At 53.9% G+C, this 27992-nt stretch overlaps 1 protein-coding gene across 1 annotated transcript; it reads left to right on the top strand.

The window, feature by feature from the left end:
- Positions 1 to 2: 2 nt before the first annotated feature.
- LOC125629922 (maestro heat-like repeat family member 5) lies at positions 3 to 27950 on the top strand. The gene is made up of 18 exons (XM_075122434.1): positions 3 to 301; positions 1554 to 1654; positions 3302 to 3427; positions 4664 to 4743; positions 5293 to 5416; positions 6041 to 6127; positions 8344 to 8448; positions 9632 to 9767; positions 12423 to 12532; positions 13636 to 13785; positions 14095 to 14249; positions 14630 to 14777; positions 17633 to 17809; positions 21453 to 21608; positions 23210 to 23311; positions 23516 to 23618; positions 24068 to 24127; positions 27590 to 27950. The coding sequence occupies exons 1-18, from the start codon at positions 166 to 168 to the stop codon at positions 27775 to 27777; spliced, it is 2244 nt and encodes a 747-aa protein (XP_074978535.1). The 5' UTR covers positions 3 to 165; the 3' UTR covers positions 27778 to 27950.
- Positions 27951 to 27992: the final 42 nt, after the last annotated feature.

The raw sequence follows: 27992 nt of genomic DNA, 5'->3' as shown, positions 1-27992 counted from the left end.
GTACTGCTGACTGCCTGGGTGACTTTGAGCACATCCATTGGCTTGTTTCCCTGCTGGCAGCTGTAGGCACTGGTGGAATAGCAATACGTGGACTGGCTCTGATGCTGAACGGGGCAGTCGCCTCTCATCTCTCACAAGCAATGCCTTGTCCTGGCTTCTTGCAGGATGGCTGAGGAAGTCCCCAAGGTCCCCTTGAAGCCCATCCTTGCCTGGGAGGAGACGAGACCTCCTCGAAGGAAGAGTCCGCAGAAGAGCCCACAGCAGCAGCAGGAGCTGTGTGTGCCTCAGCCCTTCCATGCTGGTGAGTGGGTGCCACCTGGGTGGGCGGAAGGGGCTGCAAAAATGGCAGGGGCCATGGCCCTGCATTGCGGTGGGGCTTGCCCCTCTGGGGGTTGGGGTTGCAGGACCAGGGTGTCAGTGGCGGGAGAAGACTCTATCACCTTTGTACAACTCTGGGCTGCCATGAGATGGAGAGACAGGAAAACCCAGGCAGGGGGGAATGGCCCCTCCTGCTGGCAGCAGCTGCAGCCCCTACATCTGATCGGGGCATTAGGGGCGGCAGCAGAAGCATCAGGTGGAGACTGACTGAATTGCCCACCCCGATCCGTCACACACAGGGTCGGAAGATGTTTTCCACCAGTCGAAGGGGATGCTTTGTGCACGGTGGGTTTTCAAGTTGCAGTGGGGGAGGTTTAGATTGGATATTAGGAAAAACTTTTTCACTAAGAGGGTGGTGAAACACTGGAATGCGTTACCTAGGGAGGTGGTAGAATCTCCTTCCTTAGAGGTTTTTAAGGTCAGGCTTGACAAAGCCCTGCCTGGGATGATTTAACTGGGAATTGGTCCTTCTTCGAGCAGGGGGTTGGACTAGATGACCTTCAGGGGTCCCTTCCAACCCTGATATTCTATGATTCTAAGCCTAGGATTGCAGGGCGCCGGCCAAAGCATGAGATGTCCCCTGATGTTGCAGCCCCATCTGCTGGCTCCTTTGCAGGGGGGTTACGCATGGCACAGCACAGGGCATTTGGGTGTGGGGGTTGATGATGGGAGCCCAGGGCTTGCCCAGGTTACACCCCGTGACTGTCGATGGCAGGAGAGGCAGTCAGAGGAAGCAGAACGGGCAGGCCCTGGGTCCCCGTATCCCACGCAGACTGGGTAGCTCCTCCCTCTCCCGCAGCACGGAGGAGAGCGATTCACTGCCAGTCCCTGTGCCCCCTCCAGCAATGGCCCGGAGAGCGGGGACACCACTCAGAGCCTGACATCATGCCTCCTTCCAGGTGTGGCGCTCCCCAAATCCCCAGGCTCAGCCTGCATGCTGGGTGCGGGCAGGGAAGTGGGGTGGCCGCTGGGAACCAGGGCTCTGACTGGATCTTTGCTGGGCTGAGCAGCAAAGAGTTGGGGAAACCAAGGATGGCTGTGCCAGACCCTGTTGTGCATCGGGGCTGCTACCCAGCTGGGGTGGGAGCGGGGGGCAAGGGTTTCTGCTAAGATCTCTGTCACCCAGCCTGCAGCTTGGCAGCCCCAGGTATGACCACTGCTCTGTCTTTGATCAGATTCACCATCACCTGGGAATGCCTCCTTTTTTATGGGGCCAGACTCGCAGGAGAAAGAGACCCTAGACTACATCAACACCTTTCTCAAGGGCAATGAACAGGTACCAAGAGCCCTCCTCTGATCTCTCAGCTACTGCCCTGTCCACATGCAGTATCCGTCCTTCTCCGGATGAGGCATGGATTCTAAGGCCAGACGGGACCTCCCCACTGTGACCTCCTGTATAACACAGGCCAGAGACCTGCCCCCAAATAATTCCTGTTTAAACTAGAGCATCTTAAAAACATCCTCTCTTGAGTTACAAAAGGCACCCACCATGCCCCTTGCCCACTGGATTTGGCCAGTCCCCAGCATGATGGGTTGCCCCCCTTTGAGGTGCCATCTGATGTACTGGCTTATCACTGAGCCCGCCTGTTCTGCCAGCCTGGGCCCCCGTTACCTTGTCTTGTTGGGTTCGGCTCACAAGCCTCTTCCAGCCATACACACAGGCAGGGCCACACCCAGCTGCAGAAAGACACAGACACTGAGATCAGCTCTGGGAAGACTCAGCTGAAGGGCCTTGTCCCAGTTCTCTGGTGCCCACCTCCTTTGGAGTACGGACCCAAAGGTTTTATGACATTCGCCCCCTCCCTCGATGTCGAGAGAGGTATGAACAACTCTTTGCCCCTCCTCCCAGTTACTAATTTATACTACAAACTGGGTTGTGGTATAAACAAGAAACAAGATGATTAACTACAAGAGGTAGATTTTAAGCGGTTAGAAGAGATAGCAAACAGAACAAAGCAGATTACCCTAGTAAATAAAGAAAACACACAAACGAAGCTTTATACACCAGATAGATAGGATATCCATTAGCAAATTCTCCCCGAGTGACAAACAGGTTGGCAGATTCTTAAGGCAGAAGCTGCCTTGGTTTTGCAGCTTGGATTTCCCAGGTTTCTCTCTCTAGCCTAGGACCATCACTTCTCATGGTTCAATCTTTGTCTCTCAGGTGTTTCCAGGTATCTTATTGCAGGGAGTCTGAGGTCCCGTCCCGTCTCCCCTGCGATTTTATTGTTCCTCTTTTATCTTCTCTTCCCACCTGCTGGATAACTCTTTTGCTGTGACCTGGATCCAACAGGTCCCGTTCTGTCACGTTATCTCGGGGAGGTTTCTGTTGCACACAGTTCCTGGGGTAGCCCTAATGCTTGTGCATTTCCTCCAGGAGCCAGTGTTTGGCTTTTTTGCTGTTCTACCTGAAAGGCTGTTTTGAACCTCACAGTGTTTTTCAGGAACACATACACAGCTGAACTTCAGAACGTCACATACAACAATAGCACATGCAATCCAATGAGACAGTAATGTCTAGCAGATAAAGACTTTTAGACTGATACCTTACAAGACATACTTGGTACCAAACATATCCTAATTATATGACCGTGGTGAATATTGGGGTATCAGGGTGTCACACCCAGATGTTCCTCCCACTCTAGCAAGCCCCCCAGTAAGACTGTCTGGATGCTTAGCCCCCATGTTGCAGTTCCTCTTTGGACACCTACCCCGTGAGATCTGCTCCCTCTCTGGTCTGGTTTCACACAGAGCTGCCCTGCCCTCCCCACATAGTCTCTCCTGTTGGGAGATGAATGGCCTTCTGGCCTTCAGCATATCAAAGCCTGAGCAGCGCTGGGGGGAAGCTTTCTGACATCTCTCCCACTGGCAGCTCCTTTCCACACTAACCTTCCTGTTTTTGTCTAATCTCTGCGGGGCATAGGAGGAGGCCAAGAAACTTGAATTCTTGGATCGTGTCATCACCATCAGCAGGGCCGCCCTCACGAGGCACCCAGAACAAAACCTGGCAGCTTTTCTCTGCAAAGCCCTCCTTGTGGAGAAGATAAAGGTGAGTAAAACACACACTCGGGCTATGTTACTTGGCGGGTTTAGTGATTGGCCTGGAGAGCTCTGCAGATTTGTCTACCTTCAACTGCCAATCGCTGGATCGTGTTGGACGTTTGTCTGTTAGACTGAAGAGCCCATTATCAAGCATTTGCTCCCTGTGTAGGTACTTACAGACTATCATCAAGGCACCCTGTAACCTTCTCTTTGTGAAGCTGAACTGATTGATTTCTGGAGTCTCTCACTATAAGGCATGTTTCCCAGTCCTTCAGTCACTCTTGTGGCTCTTCTCTGACCCCTCTCCAATTTATCAACATTCTCCTTGAATTGTGGGCACCAGACCTGGACAGAGGATCCCAGCAGAGGTCGCACCACTGCCAAATACCGAGGGAAAATAACCTCTCTAACAACTGGAGATTGCCCTGTTTGCACAGCCCAGGATGGCATAAGCCCTTTTGGCCCCAGCCTCGCACTGGGCGCTCCTGTGCACCTGATTACCATGACTGCCAAGTCTTTTCCAGAGTCACCGTTTCCCAGGTTAGAGACCCCATGCTGTGAGTGTGGCCTGCGTTCTTTGTTCCTGAACATGTCACTGTATTGAAACATAGGTATTTCCCTTGCACCCAGCTTCCCAAGTCACCAGGTCGCTCTGTATACACCAGTCTCCCTGCACAGAGCCCCAACACTCCGCAGTCAGTGCCCACTAGGGAACTAGCAACAAATCTGCTCCGTAGATTTGGAAAGTCTTTGCTCTGCGGCGCTGCAGAAAGCTTTCCGGAGCTTACCTCCCTTCCCTGAACGTGGGACAACGTGTGCTGGTGGGTGGTCCAGTGGGCTGGGGCTCAGTTCCTCAGTGAGACCTTTGGGCAAATCACTTCCCCCTCTGTGCCTCAGTTTCCCTCCCATGCCTTGTCTCGTCCAGTTAGCTCGTGAGTTCTCTGGGGCAGGGACTGGCTCTCACCATGTGTGTGCAGCACCTGGCACAAGGAGCCTGATCTCAGGTGGAGTCCCTGGGTGCTAATGCTGATGGAGCCTTTGCAGTGCACTGGTGCGTGACGCTGGGGCAGTGACCACAGGCCCTGCACTGCGCTCCCCAGCTGGAGCCCTGCACACCGTCAAGCCCACAGCAGGACGACCTGTCTGCCGAGGCCACGTGTTGCAGGCCCTGCGCTTTGCTCCCCAGTCGGAGCCTTACGGGAGCTCGGAGCCCGGCTGGCACTTCCCCACATTGTCTCCCCAGGAGCTGATTGATCTTGAGTCCGTCGACTCCCTGACCAGCGGGGTGCGTCAGCAAGCGATGCTCGCCATCATGGAGCTGAGGTACCCGGCCTGCCCGCGCAGCCCCAGCTAGTGCTGTGTGCAGCCAGACACGCCAGCCTCTTGGCGTGGCCAGTTCTCCAGGGCATTGCCCCCTCTGCTCCTCCCCCGTCTTCCCATTCCCCCGGGCACGTGGCACCCGTGGGTTGGTGGTGGAGGATCCTTCGGTGCCTGGCGACCTCTCCAAGTGGCCGTGTGAAGATGTGGGGAGGGAGCGAGGGGGTTGGACCGGTCCCCTCTGGGACCCGCAGGCGATGGCTCCGGGGGGAGAGGGGCAGTTGGGCACTGCCGGAGCGGAGCCACCGGAGTCACCGCCAGCTGTGCCAGCTGCATCCCACCGGCAGCTCAGCGACTCCCTGTGGCTCAGAGGCTGGGCAGGCTGAGCCCTGGCACGTGGCACAGCCTGCGCCAGGGGGGGCTCTCTCTCAGTGCCGCTGGCGCCCTGCTCTCAGCTTCCCAGAAGCCTGCCCATCATGTCCTGGGAGCCTGAGGCCAACATCAGTGCATCAGTCTCGCCTCAGCCCTCCAATCCGCGCGTGTCTCTTCTCTTAGCAAAGTGAAGCCACTGCTGCGGGGAATGGAACTATCCAGCATGCTCACCGTCTGCTTCTCCAGCGTCTTCTCCCTGCCTCCAGCAGAGACCAACCAGGGCGTGGAGGCTGCTCTATACAACAACGTAAGCCCCAAACTAGCCATGAGGAGCTGCCCCAAACCGAGGGGGAATCCTGCAAGTCGCTCATGTCCCTGCCCCCTGGGTTACCTGGCGCTGGCATAAGAGTGTAATGATCACAGCTCCTTGGCAGTGCTTCAGCTCAGGACCTGCAGTACCAAAGCACAAGGCCCACCGCCACAGATAAAGGAGTAACTCCCTCATAGGGTAGCAGTAGTAGGCATTTATCCTTCACCGGCAATTAGTGGGGAACAGACACTCCCTTCACAAGCACATTCATCCCCAGTGCATGGCTGGGAGCACAGGCCTGAGATCGGCTGCTTGAGATGCACACAGGCCAGGGGAAGTGAAGCTTGGCTGGAAATCTCCCCTCCCCCTCAAATGCGGAGTCCTTCCTGACTCTTCTAATGCGTTCGACTGTGTGCAGTGGCCTCCCTGGGGACAACAAAAGCAGGTGGGGTCCTGTTGCCAGGAGGAGTTTGCAGTCGGTCCCCTGCGGGTACAAGTGAGTGGGTGAGCTGGAATAGCAGGGGCTGCCATGGCCTGGGGCGTGTCACATGCCAGGGCATTGGTTCGTCGCCTGGCTGGGTAACGCCACTTGCTGTGGTTTCTCCTCTGCTCTGCACGCAGACTCTGAACACCATGGATGAGCTGCTGAAGGCCTTGGTGTGCGAGGATGAGAAGCCCAACCTTGGGGTGCTGCAAAACATCATGGAGGTGTGGAGGCATGGGGGCAGGAAGGGGATGAGTCCTGTAGCGGGGGTGGGGCTCTGGGACCAAGGCTTCATTTAATCCCAAGCATGGGACACCCCCGTGCCTTCTGCTCCTCAGAGTACGTTCTATATAAAGGTTCTTGGGCTGGAGGACCAAGTGCCCCCGCTATATATGAAAAACCTCTGCATTGGGTGGGGGTGCAGGAGTGTGGGATCTGCCGTGTTCTCCACTGAGCCTCATCTGACCCCGGGATTCATCTGTGTTCACCATACTGGCCAGAGCCCAGAGCTAGATTCCCCCAACGTTCTAGTTCTGGGGCCACAGGAAGTCGATTCTGTGGGTGGTTTGTGCTCCAAAAAGAGGGAAATGTCCTCGGCAGATATTCGGTCTTCTCGATCCCAGAGCTTGGGAAGAGGGAATCACAGAAGTGCAGGGCTGGAAGGGATCTCAAGAGGTCATCTACTCCACCCTCTGCACTGAGGCAGGGCCAAACATTCCTCGACCGTCCCTGAGGAGTGTTTGTTCAGCCTGTTTTTTTTAAAACGTCCATGATGGGGAGTCCACCACTGCCCTAGGTCACCTGTTCCAGTGCTTAGCCACCCTCAGACTTTTTCCGAATATTTAACCTCAATCTCCCTTGCTGCAGATTAAGCCCATTACTTCTTGTCCTACCTTCAGGGGATGTGGAGAACAATTAGTCACCATCCTCTGTGAAACAGCCCTTAACATATTTGAAGAGTGTTAGGAGGTGCCCCCTCTGTCTTCTCAAGACGAAACATGCCCAAGTCGTTCACCCTTTCTTCATAGGTCAGGTTTTCTAAACCGCTGATCATTTTTGTTGCTGTCCTCTGGACGGGCCCCAGTTTGTTCACATCTTTCTTAAAGCGGGGTGCCAAGAACTGGACACAGTGCTCCAAGCTAATACACCTCAGAATGACATTTCCCTCTTTCATAACAGCATCACACTCTTGATTCCTATTCAGTGTGAGATTCACGATAACCCCCAGATCCTTTTCTGCAGTCCTGCCACCTAGCCGGTCATCCCCCACTTTCTTTTTATGCATTTGATTTTTCCTTCCTAAGTGCGTTACGTCACATTGGTTTTGACTGAATTTCATCTTGTTGACTTCAGACCAACTCTCCAATTTGGCAAGCTCATTCTGAATTCTAATCTGTCCTCCAAAGTGCATGTAACTCTCCCCAGCTTGGTGTCATCCGCCATCTTGACAAGCATACTCTCCTCTCTGTTAACCAAGTTCTTCATGAAAATATTGAGCAGTACTGGACCCAGGCACACCCCTGGGGGACCCCACTTCAGACACCCTCCCAGGTTGCCAGCGAGTCAGTGATAACTCCTCTTTGAGGATTGCTTTTACATCAGTTGTGCGCCCACTTTCGAGCAGTCTCATCTGGATCATATTGGCTTAGTTTGCTTATGAGAATGTCTTGTGGAACTGTGTCAAAAGCCTTACAAAACTTCATATACATCATCATATACTGCCTCCCTCCATCCACTAGGCAAGTAACCCGGTCAAAGAAGGAAGTTAGATTTGTTTGGCATGGTTTGTTGTGGACAAATCCATGGTGCTATTCCTTATCACCCTATTATCTCCTCTAGGTTCTTACAAACTCTTTAATAATTTGTTCAATAATCTTTCTGGGTACCAAAGATAGGCTGACAGGTGGATAATTCCTTGGGGCCTCCTTGTTCCCCTTTCTGAAGATAGGCTCTGTGGCTGCCCTTCTCCAGTCCTCTGGGACCTTCAGCCCTCCTAAAGGTTCAGAGATTGCTTTGTCTAGCTCCATCTCCTGTGAATATCATGAGGCTCTGCCAACTTGAATACATCTAACTGACCTAAATTGTCTTTTATCTGTTCTCTTCCTACTCTGGCCTGTATTTCTTCCCCCCTGTTGTTAATATTGTGTTCATCATCTAGTCACCATTAACCTTTTTAGTGAAAACTGAAGCAAAAAAGGCATTACACACCTTGGCTTTGTCTGTATCATCCATTATTTGCTCTGCTTCCCTGCTGAGTAGTGGCCCCACACTTTCCTTTGTCTTTCTCCTAATGCATTTACAGAGCTGCTTCTGATTGCCTTTTATGTCCCTTGCCAGTTAGAACTCATTTTTGCCAAAGCCTTTCTGATTTTCACTCTATGTGCTTGTGCTATTTTTTGGTCCTTCTCCTTCTCAATTTGTCTCAATCTGTTTCTCTCAGGTCCTGCTCCCCTGGACCGCATCCAAGGAGGTGCATGTGCGGCTGAGGGCAGTGGGAAGAATCACCTGGCTGACCAAACTCATCTCCGGTCAACACAAATTCAAGGTGAGCAGCCTGTGACTCTGGCCGTCTCCTAACTGCACTGAGCAGCCTCACGGTGCAGCGCTCCCTGGCAGGGAAAACCTGGGCCTGGAATAGTGACTCAGCAAGATCCTCGGTTGGAGTCCAACCTAATGAGTCCTGATGTGGACAGGTCTGTCCTCTGACTCCAGTGGGCCTTGGGTGGAGCCCCATAATTCTATCTCCAAGGACTCTCCCCGCTGTTCCCCTAGGACCAAAGTCTGCTCTGCAGGGTCAGCGGATTTACACAGGATCGCCCTGAGAGCACCATCTGAACCCAGGTGTCTCTTCACCCCCTTTCTCAGTTGCCCCCGGGATGCTTTGGCATCAGCTCCTGCCAGGCTGCCAGATGAACACCCCCTGCCTTGGGTGCTCAGGGCCATTGAGCTGCTCCAGCTGCTCCATCCCCCCTGTGGCAGGGTCTCCCCGCCAGCAGCTGGAGGGGGGCGCTTGCATTATATGCCCCCAGAGGCTGGGGCAGCAGAATAGAAGGAGGGAGGTGGGAGGGGACACAGTGAAAGGGATGGGAGGGGCCAAAGGAGCCAGAGCAATGGGGAGTGGGTCAGGGGAGGTCGTGCAGACCCCAGGAGAGGAGGGCAAGGGGCTTGGTGCGACGTGGGGAAGAGCAGGGAGCAAGCGCAGGGGCTGCAGGAGGGGCAAGGGAAGGTCTGGCAGGAGGGGGAGGCTAGAGGACAAGGCTGCAGGAGAGAGCCGGCAGGAGAGAGCCGGCAGGCTGGGTGCGGCGCAGAAAGTGGGGGTTGTGGGGAACTCCAGGATGGAGTGAGAGAGGTGGAATGCAGAGAAGAGGAGTCCAAGGTGACCTCACGCTCCTGGACCTGAGGTCAGTGGAGGGAGGGGGATGGGAGAAGGGGCTGGGATTAGGAGCTTGCCCTTGAGATGGAGACTGGACGTTAGTTCATTCCTTACCCAGGTCCCCACTCGAGGGCAACGTTTGCTGACTTTGCTACCCAGACTTCCCGTCCCTGCTGAGCTTCCCTCAGTCCCTGGTGATGGGCCCCATGGCTTCTCCTGCTCTCATTGTCCCCAGTCTCTCTGCGCTGGGCTCTGCCTCCCCCGGTTCTAGACCCTTGCTAGTGCAATGCCAGGGGGACATGCTGCGCTGGGCCTGCAGGGGCGAGTGACTCCCCTTGCTCCCTCTCTCCGTCAGGGAGTGGAGGAGTTCAGAGTCCTGGGCCAGCTGGTGGGCTGTCTCACCCTGTGCAGTGCTGAGCAGGAGCAGGAGATCTGCCGATCGGCTATGGAGGGACTTCACCACCTCTACGCCTTCATGCTGTGGCAAAAACGTAAGAGCACTGGAGACCCTTGTCCTTCCTAAATACATTGACATGGGGTTTCCAAACATGGGAAACATATTTATTGAACACTTCTGCCTTTTCTGCATCCTTTTAAACAGTCTCCATCTAGTAATGAGCCTACACCGTTGCTAGGATTTCTTTTGTTCCTAATACACTTTTTTAAAAAAACCTCTTTAGTATCCATAGTCCTTCAAGCCATGGAGTTTCCCCTGATGTCTTTAGCTTCCCCTGTCCGTATTCTACTCTTCATAACTCACATAAGAATGGACATACTGACTCAGATCAGTTCATCTAGCCCAGTATTGTGTCTTCTGATAATGGCCAGTGCCTCATGCTTCAGAGAGAATGAACTGAAAAGGGAAATTTTGAGTGATCCATCCCCTCTCATCCAGTCCCAACTTCTGGTAGTCAGAGGTTTAGGGTCATGCAGAGTCTGGGGTTGCATGGCCTAATTATCTTGAACCCAATTATACTTTTAGTCTTCACAACATCCCTTTTAACTTGCTGCCTATTAATTTCAGAAAGTGACCCCTAGTTCCCGTGTTATGTGCAGGGGTAAATAACACTTCCCTATTCACTTTCTCCACACCAGTCATGATTTTATAGACCTCTGTCATATCCCCCCTTAGTCAGCTCTTTTCTAAACTAAATGGTCCCAGGTCTACACTGTAGACCTATATTGTTATCACTCCATTGCTCAGGGCTGTGAAAAATCCACACCCCTGTTGGCAGAAGCACCCCTCCCACTGACATAGCTAGCGCCTCTCCGGGAGGTGGATTAAGAGCTTGTTGGCAGAGGACCATCTTCTCTTCAACGCTACAGCGCCGGTGCAGCTATGGCGATAGAGTGGTTGAAGTGTAGACTTGCCCCCAGTCTTTTTAATCTTTCCTCATATGGAAGCTCTTCCATACCCCTCATCATTTTTGTCGCCCTTCTCTGCACCTTTTACAATTCTGGTACATCTGTTTTGAGATGGGGCGACCAGAACTACACGCGGTATTCAAGGTGTGAGGGCGCACATTGGATTTGTATCGAGGCATTATGACATTTTTCTGGTTTATTATCTATCCCTTTCCTAATGGTTCCCAACATTCTGTTGGCTTTTTTAACTGCCACTGCACGGTGAGTGGATGTTTTCGGAGAACTCTTTACGATGACTCCGAAATCTCTTTCTTGAGTGGTAATTTAAACCCCATAATTGTGTATGTATAGTTGGGATTGTGGTGTCCAGTTTGCATTTATCTATATTGAATGTCATCTGCCATTTTGTTGCCCAGTCCCCCAGTTTTGTGAGGTCCCTTTGTAGCTCTTCGCAGTCTGCTTTGGATTTAACTATCTTGAGTCATTTTGTATCATCTGCAAATTTTGCTACCTCACTGGTTACCCCTTTTTCTGGATCATTGATGACTATGTTGAACTAGACTGGTGTCAACACAGATCCTTGGGGTGCCCCGCTCTTTACCTCTCTCCACTGTGAAAACTGACCATTTAGTCCTGTTGTTTGCTTCCTATCTTTTAACCACTGACCCATGAGAGAACCTTCCCTCTTATCCCATGACAGCTTACTTTGGTAAAGAGCCTTTGGTGAGGGACCCTGTCAAAGGCTTTCTGAAAGTCCAAGTACACTATATCCACTGGATCACCCTTCTTCACATTCTTGTTGACCCCCTTCAGAGAATTCTAGTAGATTGGTGAGGCATGATTTCCCTTTCCAAAAGCCATGTTGACTCTGCCCCAACAAATTGTGTTCACCTATGTGTCTGATAATTCTGTTCTTTCCTATCATTTCAACAATTTGCCTGATACTGAAGTCAGGCTTGCCAGGGATCACATCTGGAAACTTTTATAAAATTCACTGTCACATTCACTATCTCGTACAGAGGCCGATTTAAACATTAGCTTACATACCACAGCACTGCACGTAAGTTTGTTTGGATGTCTCGTGAGAGCTGCAACCTTTGCACCAGGCAGGCAATTTACCATGCGGTTCTCCCACTCATCACAAATCCACCTTCTTATATGTCTATTGATTGAATCCCCCATTACTATTACCTGGCTTTTCTTTGTAACTGGGCTTCCCGCCTCAGGAGGGGCAGCCTCAGTGTGAGAAGATATCCTGACTTCATCTGGCAGGTGGGTCCCAACTATGGGATCGTCTCCCTCTGCTCCAGCTCGATGTTCTCCTTCCCAGAAACTTTCACCCTCCTCAGCAGCACAGAGGCTGTCAGACTGGGGGTGGGACCACTCTACTGCATCCCTAAAAGTCTCCTCTATGTACCTCGCTGTCTCCCTTGGCTCCACCAGTTCAGATCCTCTGGCCTCCTGGTCTCCGAGGGCAGTAGCTCCTTGGGCCAAATGCCCAGATGTGCTTCCCGCCCACAGGGCTGGGAATCCTACATGCTGCGTTCAGTGCAATCAACTGGAGAGCCTCACACTGCTGCTGCACTTCTGCCTGGTTTATTTTTACTCTTCCAGGGGGGTTAGTTTGTTTAGTTTTGTTGGGGGGTGGGGGAGTTTATTGGCCTGAATTTACGGTATGTTTCTTAGATGTACTTGTCTCTAAACTTCCTTGCAAAATTCCCGTTTCCAAAGCTAACCTCTGATTTATATTGCCTGCTGTCTGTTTCCCCTCCCTGGTTCAGGCACGACGCTGGCAAAGCAGAGTGCAGAGTATCTGCAGGTCTTCAGGGAGTGGCGAGCGGAGAACAGCTTCTGGGTCACCTGGTTCACCAACACCAGCAATATCGCCATGGTAACTACTTTCAATGCTTCCTGCGATTGTTGTGCCCAGAGTTATCAGGAGAGAGAACCCTACACCCTAACACCCTAGGAGTCAGGGGGAAGGGACAGACCCAGGCGTGTGACTGACCCCATCCAGCTGGGCCGGAGCCCTGCCTATGGCCCACTCCACCTCATAGAATCATAGACCTCAGATCTAATCCAATCCCCTTCTCATAGCAGGACCAACCCCAACTAAATCATCCCAGCCAGGGCTTTGTCAAGCCTGACCTTAAAAATCTCGAAGGATGGAGATTCCCCACCTCCCTAGGTAACCCTTTCCAGTGCTTCACCACCCTCCTAGTGAAATAGTGTTTCCTCATATCCAATCTGGACCTCTCCCACTGCAACTTGAGACCACTGATGCTTGTTCTGTCACATGCCACCACTGAGAACAGCCGAGCTCCATCCTCTTTGGAGCCCCCCTACAGGTAGTTGAAGGCTGCTATCAAATCCCCCCTCACTCTGCTCTTCTGCAGACTAAGTAAGCCCACTTCCCTCAGTCTCTCCTCATAATTCATGTGCTTCAGCCCGCTAATCATTTTCGTTACCCTCTGCTGGACTCTCTCCGATTTGTCCACATCCTTTCTCTTGTGGGGGGCCAGATGTGACCTCACCAGTGCCGAATAGAGGGGAATAATCACTTCCCTCAATCTGCTGGCAAGGCTTCTACTATTGCGGGCCAATATGCCTCCCTCCATGCCACATCCCAAGATGCACTGGGTCTCATCCAAACCTGATCCCAGCTCCTTGTCAGGTGTGGTGGCAGCTTCCCCAGAGATTAATGCTCTCCAAGGCATCATTGCGTCCACACACCAGTGCCAGCCCCTGCTGAGCACTAGAGAGTGTATCCGTGCTGTGCAGTATTGTGCCCCCGTGCACTGCCACGCTGGCCTGTGCCGTGCACGACAGCTCCTGATTGCTGGCTGGGTACTGTGCGTCCCAGGTGCAGTAACCCAGCCCTGTCCCGGCAGAGCGGGCTTTGCCTGCACTCCTGGCTGGGCCAGTCCTGGCTGCTCGGTCCGACTGGAACCGCACTGGGCAGCAAAAGGGGTTTCACTGGCAGGTTTGTTTCAGATGTTTGGGAAGTACTTCAACCCATCCGAGCGCATGGACTTCCTCCTCACTGCTATCGAGGGAATGAGAGACACCAGCGTCCATGACTCGGTGGCGGCCAGGCACATGCTGCATGTGATCCTGTGGGTCCCCAGCCCAAGCTTGGAGAGGGTAAGAGCTGCAGTGAGAACAGGCTGCTGGGGGAGCCCATCCGTGGGAGACTCTGTCTCTGGGCGCTCGGCATTACTGGGGGGCAGGTCCTGTGCAATGCGGGGGGTCAGTCTAGGTGATCTCCATGGCCGCTTGTGGTCTTGCAGTCTATGAATCGATAGGCCGGGAATTGGCCCCGTGTTCTAGGCCTGGAGCTGGAGAAGAGGATGTGGGAGGGCAGATGGCTGTCAGGTAGGGCAGGTCCCTGACACCCCAGATCAATAGCAGTGCGAGGAAGCCAAGGCTCCCATCTCCCCACTTCCCTTCCAGGTGTCGGAGGCTGTGATGAGCGTGTACCACAACCTGGACTCCATCAGCGAGCCGCTGGCCCAGCAGCAGCTGCTCAAGGCCCTTGTCGTGCTGGGCAACCAGGACAGCAAGGAGGTGGTCACAACCCTGCTGGGCTGCTCGCTGTCATGTGACAGGTACGGGGCTGGGGCTGCTGCCGCTTGCGCTCCGGGTCCCCCAGACTGGTCCCGCTGCCAGGGACAGGGGCGTGCAGAACCTTCCAGAGACCTCCTGCTCCCTGCAGAGCTGCTGCTTGTTCTGGAGGGTTTTGCAGGCTGACATGCCGTGGAGACAGGCCAGCCTGCAAAACCCCATATGGCAGCCCTCGGCCTCCCCCGGGGCTGACACTCAGACCCGGCCCCCATGCAGCCTGCGCCAGGCAGTGGGGGCCCTTGCTGCAGCAGGAGGGCAACAAAGGGCCGGCCGTGGGCGGGAGACTCAGCCGGGTGCGGGTGGCGGTGGGTGCTGGAGGCTGGCAGGGCTCTGGCCAGGTGAAATCGGCTCTCTCCCTTTGCAGCGTTGCTGTGGAGATGTGGAGGGTGCTGACATCCCACCCCAAGACCGCAGGAAAGGTCCTACGGGAGCTGCTCGACAGGCTGCAGGAGCGGCCGCTGCGCCAGCATCACGACGTCTCTCAGCAAGAGGCTGGCGTCGCCCCCTTGGCCGTAAGTTCCAGCCCCTGCAGCAAGGGAAGGAGCGCCGTGTGTCCCCACCATGGCCTGAGGGTGTCTCTCAGTCTCCCACCGGGTATCGCCATTGGGCCGAAGAGAGAGAGCGTGACTCTAGCCAGCGCTATAGTGGAGGCAGAACACGCCGAAACCCTCTCCTGGTGCTCTGGGACACCTCTCATAGAACCGCAGGGTGAGAAGGGATCGCAAGGTCAGCTCGTCCAGCCCCCTGCCAAGATGCAGGATTTGTTGTGTCTATCCCAGCCCAGACAGATGGCTCCAGCCTCCTTCTATAAACCTCCAGCAAAGGGGCTTCCACAAGCTCCCTAGTTGTCTGTCCCATTGTCCTACTCTTCTTACAGTTAGGAAGGTTTTCCTGAGATTTAATCTAAATCTGCAGTGCTGTCGTTTGAACCCATCCCCTCTTGTCCTGCCCTCTGTGGCAAGAGAGAACAACTTTTCGCCATCTTTTTTTTTGGCAGCCTTTGAAGAATCTGAAGACCATTAGCACGTCCCCCCTTAATCTCCTCTTTTCCAAACTAAACATAGCCAGTTCCTTCAACCTTTGCTCGTATGGCTTGTGTTCCATCCCTCTGATCATCTTTGTCACTCGCCTCTGGATCCATTACAGTTTCTCCACATCTTTTGTAGACATTGGTGACCAAAACTCCAAAACTGGACACTGTACTCCAGCTGAGGCCTAACCAGCACTGAGTTGAGTGGTACTATCACCTCCCATGACTTGCAGGCTATACCTCTGTTAATGCAACCGAAGATTGCATTTGCTTTTTTTTTTTTTTTTTGCAACAGCATCGCTTTGCTGCCTCATGCTGAGGCTGTGATCCACTGCAGCTCCCAGATCCTTCTCAGCAGTACAACCGGTTATCCCCCATTCTGTTTCTGTGCATTTGCTTTTTCTTCTCTAAATGTAGCACCTCACTTTTGTCTTTGGTGAGTTTCCTTTTGTTGTCTATAGCCCAGTCCTCCAATTTACCATGATCCCTCTGAATTTGAGCTCTTTCCTTCAAAGTCTTGGCAACTCCTTCATCAGGGAGCTGATACAGGGCAGGGGTCATTGAAAGCTTCCCAGGGGACCTGGCCCTGGCCTGGAGTCAGGAGCCCTGGTTTCTCTTCCTGGCTCTGCCACTGACCTGCTGGGTGACCTTGGGCAAGTCCCTGCCTGGCTTTTGTCTGTTGTTCTGCAGGGCAGGGCCTGGCTCCTGCAGGGGGCGTCTCTGGGTGTGTGATCCAAGGAACCCTAGCACTAGAGTAGCAGCAGAGCTGTGGACTCTAGACCTCCAGGGTATGCTGGTGACACCAGTGATCCGGGACGCCCGGACAGAGCCATTTTGCTTCAATTGGAACCATTTTTTTCTACGAATCCCCTTTTTGAGCCTCGTAGGTTTTAACTATTGATGTCACAGCTCTGTCCCGCAGCACTCGCTCCTCTGAAGAGCTCGAGAAAGGCCTTTTGCTGCTCAGACCTCATACCAAGTGTGATAGACACGGTATAGTGAAGGCAGAGAAAACCCTTGGGACTTAAATACACAGATCTGGCTGCCTGGTCAAAGAGGAGACCATCTGAAGGCAACTCTCCCTAATGATAATTTACTTACCCTGAGAATAGCAGGTCAGTCCGGTTTATTAAAGGCGGACGATGAATCGATCAGACATGGAGAGGGCATGACTGTAATTCTCTTTGTTATCCACCATTCCCATTGTTCCATGTCCTCAGCCTGGTTTTCACTTGCTTGTGTTTTATTTTTCCTTCTGGAACCGGTAAGCCTGTATTGGACACTTTTTCCCCTCATCCCGGTTGAGGTTTTGTGGGGCTGTCTTTGAACAGCCAAATACAGAAATGATTGAATCTGGCTTTTAGTAACAGACCAACCCTAGAACTCATGTACAAAATCGGCTCCCTCGCCGAGGTTTTGTGGGGCTGTCTTTGAACAGCCAAATACAGAAATGATTGAATCTGGCTTTTAGTAACAGACCAACCCTAGAACTCATGTACAAAATCGGCTCCCTCGCCGAGGCTGGGCTGTAAGGCCCGGGACTCAGGAGAACCCAAGTTCAGTTTCGGGCTCTGCCAGACTCCCTGGGTGACCATGGGTGAGTCACGTCGCCTCTCTGTGCCTGAGTTCCATGTCTGTACAACGGGGATAGAAATCCTTCCTTTGTGTATCTAGCCTGTAAGCTCTAGGCTAGGGAATGTCTCTTTCTGTGCCTGGAAAGCCCCCAGCACACGCCTTGATTGCAGATAGGTGCTGGAGGTGCTATTCTAACCCTTCTAACAATAATACACTTGATTTGTTCGGGGTCAAGGTGTTGTGCAGAGAAGTTTCCACAGATGATACCTGCTAATAAATACCACCCCCTGCGATCGGGGGTACAACGAAGCAGCTGCTTATGTTGCAGGTAGCCGGCCCCGCTGCCTGCGATCCTAGCTGGGGCTGTGCAAGGGCTTTGAGGCTCTAACATGTCATCTGGAGGCGGGGCGCTAGAAGACTTTTTATAGTGGAGGTGCTGAGCACCCCCTTACACCTGTCCACACACCCCACCCCCCCTAGAGCTGGGGTCAGGAGCAGGGCCATGGCTCCAGGGGGGCGGGAGATGGATGGGGCAAGGGGGCCGAGGCTGGGGCCACAGCTGGGAGTTGGCGCAGGGCCGGCAGCTGGGACCTTGTGTATGGGGCCAGGAGCAGAGCCCCGCGAAAAACCTTGGAGTGCTGCAGCACCCCCTGCACTCCTAGTCCCCGTGGCTCTGTCTGCAGGGGAGGCAGACGTTGTTTTGGAAATGGCTTGTTGGGTCACCGGAGGGTGTTTCGTAAAGCAGCTCCTCCTTTCACACAGGTGGGGAAACTCCAGCATCAACTGCCAGTCGTCGTGGAGCAGCTACACGAGGCAGACAGGGACGTCATCTCCAACGCCATCACCGTGCTGAGAGACATCCTCGCCGGCATGGACAGGCAGAGCGCCAGCCCCGTGGCTGTGCGAGTGGCTGAGAAACTCCTGCCGTTCTTTCATGATGTAAGGCCTGGGGGCCCGCGGGAGACCCTTCAAGCCACAGACGTGTGAATGGGGGCTGGCGGGTGGGCTAGCGGGACCTATGCTATGGTCCTAGCCAGAAAAAGGATTGTCGTAAATGACATGAACCCATTCCCGCCTTCTTCTGCTACCCCCTTCTCCATCAGAGCATATGGCAGTAAGGGTGGGAACCCTGGTGTCCTGCAGGCCTGCTGACAAGGATCAGGGCAGCCTGGGGACGAGGCTCCCCTTGAGGGAAGGCCATGCATTCCTGAGCCTGCATGGAGCGAGGGGGCCTCTGCAGCACAGGGTGCCGCAATGCTCCTGCTGCCTTCCAGGGTAACAAGTGATGGTACCCTGGTGAAAATCCTGCCCCTCCCCTCCCTGGCCAGGAATCCCACAGCTGGCCTGTCAGCTCCATAAGGAAACGGCTCCGTCTGTAGGTTCTGCAGCTACCGCCCTTTCCTCTCCCCTTCGTTCTCATGGCAGGGCAGCATCAAAGGAGGGGCTAGTTCTCCCCAGGCCTTTTCTAACCACAAACGAGCCCCTGCCAGCGTGTTCACCAGACTGATGTTCAGTCCCCCACTGCACGGCGAGAGCCAGCAAAATGGGCGGGAGAAAGGGACCCATCCATTACTGCCTTCCAGGGGTAACGCCCCAGTGGGGGCTCCTGGAGGGACCACCCACCTCCCCAGCTCTCACAACGTTAAATCCTACCCTCAGCCCTCCCAAACTCTGCTGGGACCTGGCCGCTCTTTATTAAGCAGTGGCACAGGCCCAGCTAAAGATCAACACCAAGAGCAGCTCCTGCATCTAGTCCAGCACCCGCTCCTGATGGAAAGACAACTGAGAACTACTGTTCCAAGAGCCTGTCTCCAAAGTGGCCAGACAGGAGAGCGCAGCCAAATCAGATAAACAGACTAAAAGAACTTATGAACACTTTTACAACAGACGTCACTCAGAGAACTGCCTGCTCTAGAACGTGGTGCCTATCAAATCCCCCCTCATTCTTCTCTTCTGCAGGCTAAACAATCCCAGCTCCCTCAGCCTCTCCTCATAAGTCATGTGTTCTAGACCCCTAATCATTTTTGTTGCCCTTTGCTGGACTCTCTCCAATTTATCCACATCCTTCTTGTAGTGTGGGGCCCAAAACTGGACACAGTACTCCAGATGAGGCCTCACCAGTGTAGAATAGAGGGGAACGATCACGTCCCTCGATCTGCTCGCTATGCCCCTACTTATACATCCCAAAATGCCATTGGCCTTCTTGGCAACAAGGGCACACTGCTGACTCATATCCAGCTTCTCGTCCACTGTCACCCCTAGGTCCTTTTCCGCAGAACTGCTGCCTAGCCATTCGGTCCCTAGTCTGTATTGGTGCATTGGGTTCTTCCATCCTAAGTGCAGGACCCTGCACTTATCCTTATTGAACCTCATCAGATTTCTTTTGGCCCAATCCTCCAATTTGTCTAGGTCCTTCTGTATCCTATCCCTCTTCTCCAGCGTATCTACCACTCCTCCCAGTTTAGTATCATCCGCAAATTTGCTGAGAGTGCAATCCACACCATCCTCCAGATCATTTATGAAGATATTGAACAAAACCGGCCCCAGGACCGACCCTTGGGGCACTCCACTTGATACCGGCTGCCAACTAGACATGGAGCCATTGAGCACTACCCGTTGAGCCCGACAATCTAGCCAGCTTTCTATCCACCTTATAGTCCATTCATCCAGCCCATACTTCCTTAACTTGCTGACAAGAATACTGTGGGAGACCGTGTCAAAAGCTTTGCTAAAGTCAAGGAACAACACGTCCACCGCTTTCCCCTCATCCACAGAACCAGTAATCTCATCATAAAAGGCGATTAGATTAGTCAGGCATGACCTTCCCTTGGTGAATCCATGCTGGCTGTTCCTGATCACTTTCCTCTCATGCAAGTGCTTCAGGATTGATTCTTTGAAGACCTGCTCCATGATTTTTCCATGGACTGAGGTGAGGCTGATTGGCCTGTAGTTCCCAGGATCCTCCTTCTTCCCTTTTTTAAAGATGGGCACTACATTAGCCTTTTTCCAGTCATCCGGGACTTCCCCCGTTCGCCACGAGTTTTCAAAGATAATGGCCAATGGCTCTGCAATCACAGCCGCCAATTCCTTCAGCACTCTCGGATGCAACTCGTCCGGCCCCATGGACTTGTGCACGTCCAGCTTTTCTAAAAAGTCCCTAACCACCTCTATCTCCACTGAGGGCTGGCCATCTCTTCCCCATTTTGTGATGTCCAGCGCAGCAGTCTGGGAGCTGACCTTGTTCGTGAAGACAGAGGCAAAAAAAGCATTGAGTACATTAGCTTTTTCCACATCCTCTGTCACTAGGTTGCCTCCCTCATTCAGTAAGGGGCCCACACTTTCCTTGGCTTTCTTCTTGTTGCCAACATACCTGAAGAAACCCTTCTTGTTACTCTTGACATCTCTCGCTAGCTGCAGCTCCAGGTGCGATTTGGCCCTCTTGATATCATTCCTACATGCCCGAGCAATATTTTTATACTCTTCCCTGGTCATATGTCCAACCTTCCACTTCTTGTAAGCTTCTTTTTTATGTTTAAGATCCGCTAGGATTTCACCATTATGAAACACTTTTACAACAGACGTCACTCAGAGAACTGCCTGCTCTAGAACCTGGTGCCCAGAGGCGACATGTAACTGCTGATTGGGGGGGGCACCATTTAAAGGTTCAGCCACTCTCAGAACAGCTCAAGTCAACCCGCCCCCCAGGCTGCCCCCCCTTACCCTCAACCTCATCTCCCAGAACGCAGTGGCCCCTCCCTACAGCCCCCAGCTATTGCTCCTGGTTCTCCCTGCTGGGCACAGCTCGCCCGGCCTCCCAGGTCACTGGACTGGTCCGGCTCTGCCAGCTGCCATGCAGCGAGGGGGCATCATGTGACCAAGTGGGGCTGACCCTGAGTTAACAAGAAACCCATGTGTAGGAGTGGGGCAGCCCTTGCCGAACCCCAAGCCCCTGGAGGCTGGGTGGTTTCCAGTCATGGCTTCCAAGGCCCCCTATCTGGGAGCTCCTGCACATTTACCACCCCTTGTTCCTGGTTAAATCCCCCCCAGGTCCCTGTGCGTGGCCCGAACAAACACCAGTGTAGGAATTTGCCCCCCATGCCTGGCCCCCCTGGCCTCGCTCGAGGGTCACTGTGGGTCAGCTCCAGTGTGAGTCGGGCACGCAAAGCAGGAGGACAAAGTACACACATCCCTTCGCTCTTTGAATCTTTCCTCATCGCTCCCTCTCTGCCGCCCCTGTCCTGATGCTGCTCTGCCCAGAGCGTTTCCCCTTGGCTTGACAGGCGGGTGCTGATGTCAGTGTGCCCAGAGCTGGCTGTGAGATCCCAGGGGCTGTCTCACCCCACCTTACGGCTCTCTCTGGCCAAGAAGTTACCAGGCCAGCCCCTCAGCTGGTGGAAACCTGCATCTCTATTGCCTTCAATGGCGCTATGCCTATGGGACTGCGGCCCCCAGTTGTGCCTGTATGACTGGGGGTGAGTGAGCAATACCCCCTGCAGGGCAGACATCTCTGTCACAGTGAGCACTCACCCAGCTGGGTGGGCACGACCGTCACAGCGTCTCCTCCCCACATCCTCTCTTGCAGGAGTCCAGCAAACTCCGGGTGCTCTCCATCACCCTCTTTAAACACCTGCTGGAGCTTGTAAGGGGGCCCAGCAGGAGGAAGATGAAGGAGCACGTCCTCCGCAGCCTGGTCCCTCTGCTCCTCCTCCTGCACGATGAGCGTCCCAATGTGTCCCAGGTGAGGCCACGAGCTGGAGCCTGCAGCTGAGATTGTTACAGAGTGACCAGGAATTTGTTGGGGGGGCCAACATGTGACACTCCCCTTTAAAAGGTCTGGCCGGCAGAGGGCAGGTGCTCAGTGCTGTGACAATCACGTGCTCAAAACCACTTGAACGTTGAGTCCAGTAGCGTCATGACCATGGCGCCCCACCCAACTGCTGAGTCTTCCCTGCCTCCTCTGAACCTAACACTCCCCCCCTGCAGCCAGGCTGAGAGAATGGGTGGGCGGAGGGGTCAGCTCACCACTCCTACAGCCACTGGCCTCCGCACATTCCCCTGGCTGTGCTGGTGGGAAGAGCACAACCCTGGCCATGGTCCCTACCAGGAGCAGAGCTACCCAGCCTCCGGATGGTGCCCAAGACCCAATGTGCCCTTGGCCAAGCAGCCCGGACAGCTCTTACTAGCCATGACATGCCCAAGCCCCCCCTCCGCCCCGCCCCAGGTGCCTGTGCACACGCTCGCTCTCATGGCCCCCATCACTTGGGAGCCAAATGCCCCCGGCAGTAATGAATTCACCCTCCTACCCCCCATGAGGTGGGGAACTAAGGCACAGCATGAGGCCTAGTGCCTCAAAAGTATTGAATGCCCATGGGCATTAGGCACCTAAATCCCTTTGTAGCCCTGGGCCGAAGAAACTTGCCTGAGTTCCTGCAGGAAGAGCTGGGAATTGAGTCAGGTCTCCAGCCATTGCCTTAGCCAAACCTCCGCCCTTCCGCGAGCAGCCGCGGGCCGGGAACCGTTCAGCACACAAGGCCTCCAGTAACTATGTTAGTGGCTTCCAGCTGGGCTGTCCCTAGCCATTTGGGTGCCTTATCCAGCCCCCCCACAGTGGGGCTGTGTGGGGTCCCAGGCCTCCCCCTCCTCCCCACCAGGGTCTGGGAGGTAGGAGCTGTGTGGGGCCACTTTTGGGGGGCCCACAGGCCCAGAGTGGCCTGGAGGATTAGCGGAGAGCTGGGAGTAGCCCGCTCTGCTTCCCTCGCCCCGGCTCCAGCCGTGTGGCTCGAAGGAGGGGGTTTGGGGAAAGGGATCCCTCCCACACACACACTCACTGACAGCAGCGGGAAGCGGAGCAGCCTGGCCCCAGCCCGCTCTACTCTGCCAGCTCCCAGCCGCAGCACTCCGCTTCCCACCGCCGGTGAGTGCGGGGGGCAATCCTTTTGGAGGAGAGCGGGCTGGGACCAGGTTACTCCACTTCCTGCCACTGCCAGTGAGTGTGGGGTCGCTGGGGGAAGAGGCTTGCGGAGAAGAGGTGGAATGGGGGCGGGCTGGGGATGGAGCAGGGGGGAAGGGGAAGAGGCAGGGCGGAGGGAGTTGTCTGGGCCCCCCCCAGGGACGGCCCTGCCCTTTGTAGTGGGTGCAGCCTGCGGCGGGGCTGGCTGAGGTATAGGGCGGGTCACTGGGGCTGGGGCTGCTGCATGTGCAGCATGCAGCCGCCTAGTGGCACCATGAAATTTGGGGCAATTTGGAGCCCCAAATTTCATGGTGCCCTACGCAGGCGTGTATGCCGAGGGACGGCCCTGGCTTCCAGCTCCTGTAACCATTGTCCCTCTTGTTTTGCAGGTGTGTTGGGATACCCTCAGGAGTGCGGTGGAATTTCTAAGGTGGAGCCAGCTCAGTGCTCTCATCCAGAAAAAGGAGCTTTGGCGAGGCTGTGACTGCCTGGTGAGTGAGCCCTCCATTGCCTGGCTCCATTCCCACACCGAGCCCCAGCCCCGGGACCACACCTGGCCCTGGCTGTAGTCCCTCTGCGTGATCCCCCCGGCACAGGAAGGAGGGCTGAAAGCAGGAAACTCCACAGATCTGGAACCTGGCCTGCAGGATGGAAAGGCCTTTAATAACCTTGTGCTCCCTTGTTCTGGCTCCTAGGTGGCGTGCTACAAGGGGAGGGCAGAAACCTTCCTCTGCCAGGCCATGGCCTTTGTGGAAAACCCGCAGGCTCCCATTAGAGAAGCGGCCATCAGGTTTCTAGGTAACCACAGAGCAGAGAGGTCCCTTAAGCAGGGGGCTGGATCCAGTCCCAGGCTCTCCTCAGTCCCTGCCGGCAGCGAGAAGTAACCCCTGGGCTCCTGATTGCCGAATGAAGGCTCAGGGGTGTCAGAAACCCGCAGGAGCAAGCTCACCCCAAACTGCCCTGATCGGCTGATGGGCCCCCTCGAACCCCACTGCTCCTCATGCAGTCCCCATCCCCCACACCCCCACCCCACCATGGGCTCTTGGTAGTGGAACCTCAAGGCGCTATGCTCTCCTTTGGCAACCAGCCCCACAGCCATCCCTGGGGACTCACCCTTTCCCCTGGGGACTCAGGAGTGCGTCCTGGACAGCGAGGGGCAGGGGAAAGCCCCACTGCTTGGAGGGTGACAGACGCTTTGATACCCTCGCTGGGGACGCGGGGATGTGACGAGCTGTTTGTGTGTGTAGGGCTCACTGCCCGGCAGCTGGACCAGCAGAGCCAGGAGAATTTGGATGCCATCTGCAAGGGTGAGTGGTATCTGCTTTGAGCACTGAGCACTAGAGGGACGAATGGCCCAGGGCTGCGAGCTGGGTTCAATCTCCAACGCCAGCAATATGATCTTGGGCGAGAGCCACAAAGGGTGGCAAACTGTAGATCCCCAAACCCCTGATCAGCTTCCCCCTCACCCTGTGGTGTCTGCTGGTTGGCATGTGCCCAGGCACTTAGCCCTGACCTCAGAGCTGTGGCCTGGCAAATCCCCAAACTGGGCCTGAGCTGGCTGGCCTTCGCAGACGATTGTCCCCTCCCCGCCCCCGCAACACAGCAAAGTTGGGGTCCTGCCTCCCCCCCTTGCACTCACTAGCCCAGGGTTTGTTGCAGTCACCTCCAAGTGGGGTGCCTGGTGTCAAGCCACTGCTCCAAAGGAGACTGAGGTGACGTCCGGTCATCTACCTCCCTGCTGCGTGCCCGGAACCCTGGGCCAGTGCAGGGCAGGGCAGCGTCTCCTCCACATTTGTTGGGGAGAAGGGGGATGGGGGGGTGACATAGCTCAGGCTCCTCACTCCCAGAGCAGGTTCATAGCTGGGCCCCAACCAGAGCTAGAGAATGGCTGAGCTCCCTCCTCGGCATTTGCTGGAGGGCAGCAGGGCACCGGAAGTTAGGCGTAGCCTAACAATGCCCAAGCCCCCTTTGTGAATCTCCCCCTCTCTGGGCTTGAGTGCCCATCTGTGCACTGGGGGAAAGGGGGACCGTAAATACAGGCAGGGATGAGGCCATCAGATACTGCAGGGACGGGGCAGTCCTAGAAATAGTGAGTGAATGGGTTTCAGAGTAACAGCCGTGTTAGTCTGTATTCGCAAAAAGAAAAGGAGTACTTGTGGCACCTTAGAGACTAACCAATTTATTTGAGCATAAGCTTTCGTGAGCTACAGCTCACTTCATCGGATGCATACTGTGGAAACTGCAGAAGACATTATATACACAGAGACCATGAAATAATACTTCCTCCCACCCCACTCTCCTGCTGGTAATAGCTTATCTAAAGTGATCACTCTCCTTACAATGTGTATGATAATAAAGTTGGGCCATTTCCAGCACAAATCCAGGTTTTCTCACCCTCCGCCCCCCGACACACAAACTCACTCTCCTGCTGGTAATAGCCCATCCAAAGTGACCACTCTCTTTACAATGTGTATGATAATCAAGTTGGGCCATTTCCAGCACAAATCCAGGTTTTCTCACCCCCCACCCCACCTCCAAAAACCACACACACACAAACTCACTCTCCTGCTGGTAATAGCTTATCCAAAGTGACCACTTTCCTTAGAATGTGTATGAAAATCAAGGTGGGCCATTTCCAGCACAAATCCAGGTTTTCTAACCCCCCCCCCCCCCCAAAAAAAACACACACACACAAACTCACTCTCCTGCTGGTAATAGCTTATCCAAAGTGACCACTCTCCCTACAATGTGCATGATAATCAAGGTGGGCCATTTCCAGCACAAATCCAGGTTTTCTCACCCCCCCACCCCCATACATACACAAACTCACTCTCCTGCTGGTAATAGCTCATCCAAACTGACCACTCTCCTTACAATGTGTATGATTATCAAGGTGGGCCATTTCCAGCATTAATCCAAAATTAAGCAGAACGTCTGAGGGTGGGGAAGTAGGAAAAAACAAGGGGAAATAGGCTACCTTGCATAATGACTTAGCCACTCCCAGTCTCTATTTAAGCCTAAATTAATAGTATCCAATTTGCAAATGAATTCCAATTCAGCAGTTTCTCGCTGGACTCTGGATTTGAAGTTTTTTTGTTGTAAGATAGCGACCTTCATGTCTGTAATTGCGTGACCAGAGAGATTGAAGTGTTCTCCGACTGGTTTATGAATGTTATAATTCTTGACATCTGATTTGTGTCCATTTATTCTTTTACGTAGAGACTGTCCAGTTTGACCAATGTACATGGCAGAGGGGCATTGCTGGCACATGATGGCATATATCACATTGGTGGATGTGCAGGTGAATGAGCCTCTGATAGTGTGGCTGATGTTATTAGGCCCTGTGATGGTGTCCCCTGAATAGACATGTGGGCACAGTTGGCAACAGGCTTTGTTGCAAGGATAGGTTCCTGGGTTAGTGGTTCTGTTGTGTGGTATGTGGTTGTTGGTGAGTATTTGCTTCAGGTTGGGGGGCTGTCTGTAGGCAAGGACTGGCCTGTCTCCCAAGATTTGTGAGAGTGTTGGGTCATCCTTCAGGGTAGGTTGTAGATCCTTAATAATGCGTTGGAGGGGTTTTAGTTGTGGGGCTGAAGGTGACGGCTAGTGGCGTTCTGTTATTTTCTTTGTTAGGCCTGTCCTGTAGTAGGTGACTTCTGGGAACTCTTCTGGTTCTATCAATCTGTTTCTTCATTTCCGCAGGTGGGTATTGTAGTTGTAAGAATGCTTGATAGAGATCTTGTAGGTGTTTGTCTCTGTCTGAGGGGTTGGAGCAAATGCGGTTGTATCGCAGAGCTTGGCTGTAGACGATGGATCGTGTGGTGTGGTCAGGGTGAAAGCTGGAGGCATGTAGGTAGGAATAGCGGTGAGTAGGTTTCCGGTATAGGTTGGTGTTTATGTGACCATTGTTTATTAGCACGGTAGTGTCCAGGAAGTGGATCTCTTGTGTGGACTGGACCAGGCTGAGGTTGATGGTGGGATGGAAATTGTTGAAATCATGGTGGAATTCCCCAAGGGCTTCTTTTCCATGGATCCAGATGATGAAGATGTCATCAATATAGCACAAGTAGAGTAGGGGTGTTCGGGGACAAGAGCTGAGGAAGCGTTGTTCTAAATCAGCCATAAAAATGTTGGCATACTGTGGGGCCATGCGGGTACCCATAGCAGTGCCGCTGATCTGAAGGTATACATTGTCCCCAAATGTGAAATAGTTATAGGTAAGGACAAAGTCACAAAGTTCAGCCACCAGGTTAGCCGTGACATTATCGGGGATAGTGTTCTTGACGGCTTGTAGTCCATCTTTGTGTGGAATGTTGGTGTAGAGGGCTTACACATTGTAAGGAGAGTGATCACTTTAGATAAGCTATTACCAGCAGGAGAGTGGGATGGGAGGAGGTATTGTTTCATGGTCTCTGTGTATATAATGTCTTCTGCAGTTTCCACAGTATGCATCCGATGAAGTGAGCTGTAGCTCATGAAAGCTTATGCTCAAATAAATTGGTTAGTCTCTAAGGTGCCACAAGTACTCCTTTTCTTTTTGAGTGAATGGGGTTCATTGTGACTTCTTGCCTGTGTCTGGGGGCTCCCCCAGCTATGAAGGGCAGTGGGGATGTTTAGTGAGGGTTGGTGGTTGTTCCTGCTAGTCCCCTGCCTCCCGCCTCCCAGCCTGCTGCCTTCTTGTCACGGGCTGAGAGGTACAGCGCTGGCTTGCTCTGCCAGGGCTTTCCAGAGCACCATGGCTCTGACCTCCATTTCCTTCCTTTCAATCTTAGTCCTCAAAGGCTTCCAGCAGGACAGCAAGTCCTCTGTCAGTTGCCTGGCTTTGCAGACCATGCTGATCCTCAAGGCCTGCAAGAAACACCGTCCAGCCCGCGCCAGCCTACGGACACTCTTGCACAGGATGAGACTGACGCATACAAGGGAGAACCCAGACATTGAAGTTGCCCAGCTGCCCCAGTAAAAGCCAGCCTCCCTACTCTGGGGGTTTGGTGCACCAGAGCCCGCCTGGAGTAGGGTGGAACACATCATGCCGCACCATGGCTTTCTCCCCATTGGCCGCCTGCCCTGCCCAGCCACGTGAGTAGTTAACCGCTCAATAGCTTTTATCACCATGTACTTTTTGACAGGTTTCCATGCCCCGTGTAGAGTTTACATCCCGCCCTCCATCCCCGTTTC

The sequence above is a fragment of the Caretta caretta genome, chromosome 23, assembly GCF_965140235.1.
Source record: "Caretta caretta isolate rCarCar2 chromosome 23, rCarCar1.hap1, whole genome shotgun sequence".
Taxonomy (NCBI): Eukaryota; Metazoa; Chordata; order Testudines; family Cheloniidae; genus Caretta; species Caretta caretta.
Note: the sequence above shows the minus strand (reverse complement) of the source record. Positions and strands in the feature narration are given on the sequence as shown.

Excerpts from the sequence above, each read along its gene's own strand:
- LOC125629922 (XM_075122434.1), top strand. The coding sequence starts at position 166 with ATGGCTGAGGAAGTCCCCAAGGTCCCCTTGAAGCCCATCCTTGCCTGG. Across the intron at positions 17,810-21,452 it reads TCCTGCCGTTCTTTCATGAT|GAGTCCAGCAAACTCCGGGT; the intron begins GTAAGGCCTGGG and ends CCTCTCTTGCAG. Across the intron at positions 23,312-23,515 it reads GGCGAGGCTGTGACTGCCTG|GTGGCGTGCTACAAGGGGAG; the intron begins GTGAGTGAGCCC and ends TCTGGCTCCTAG.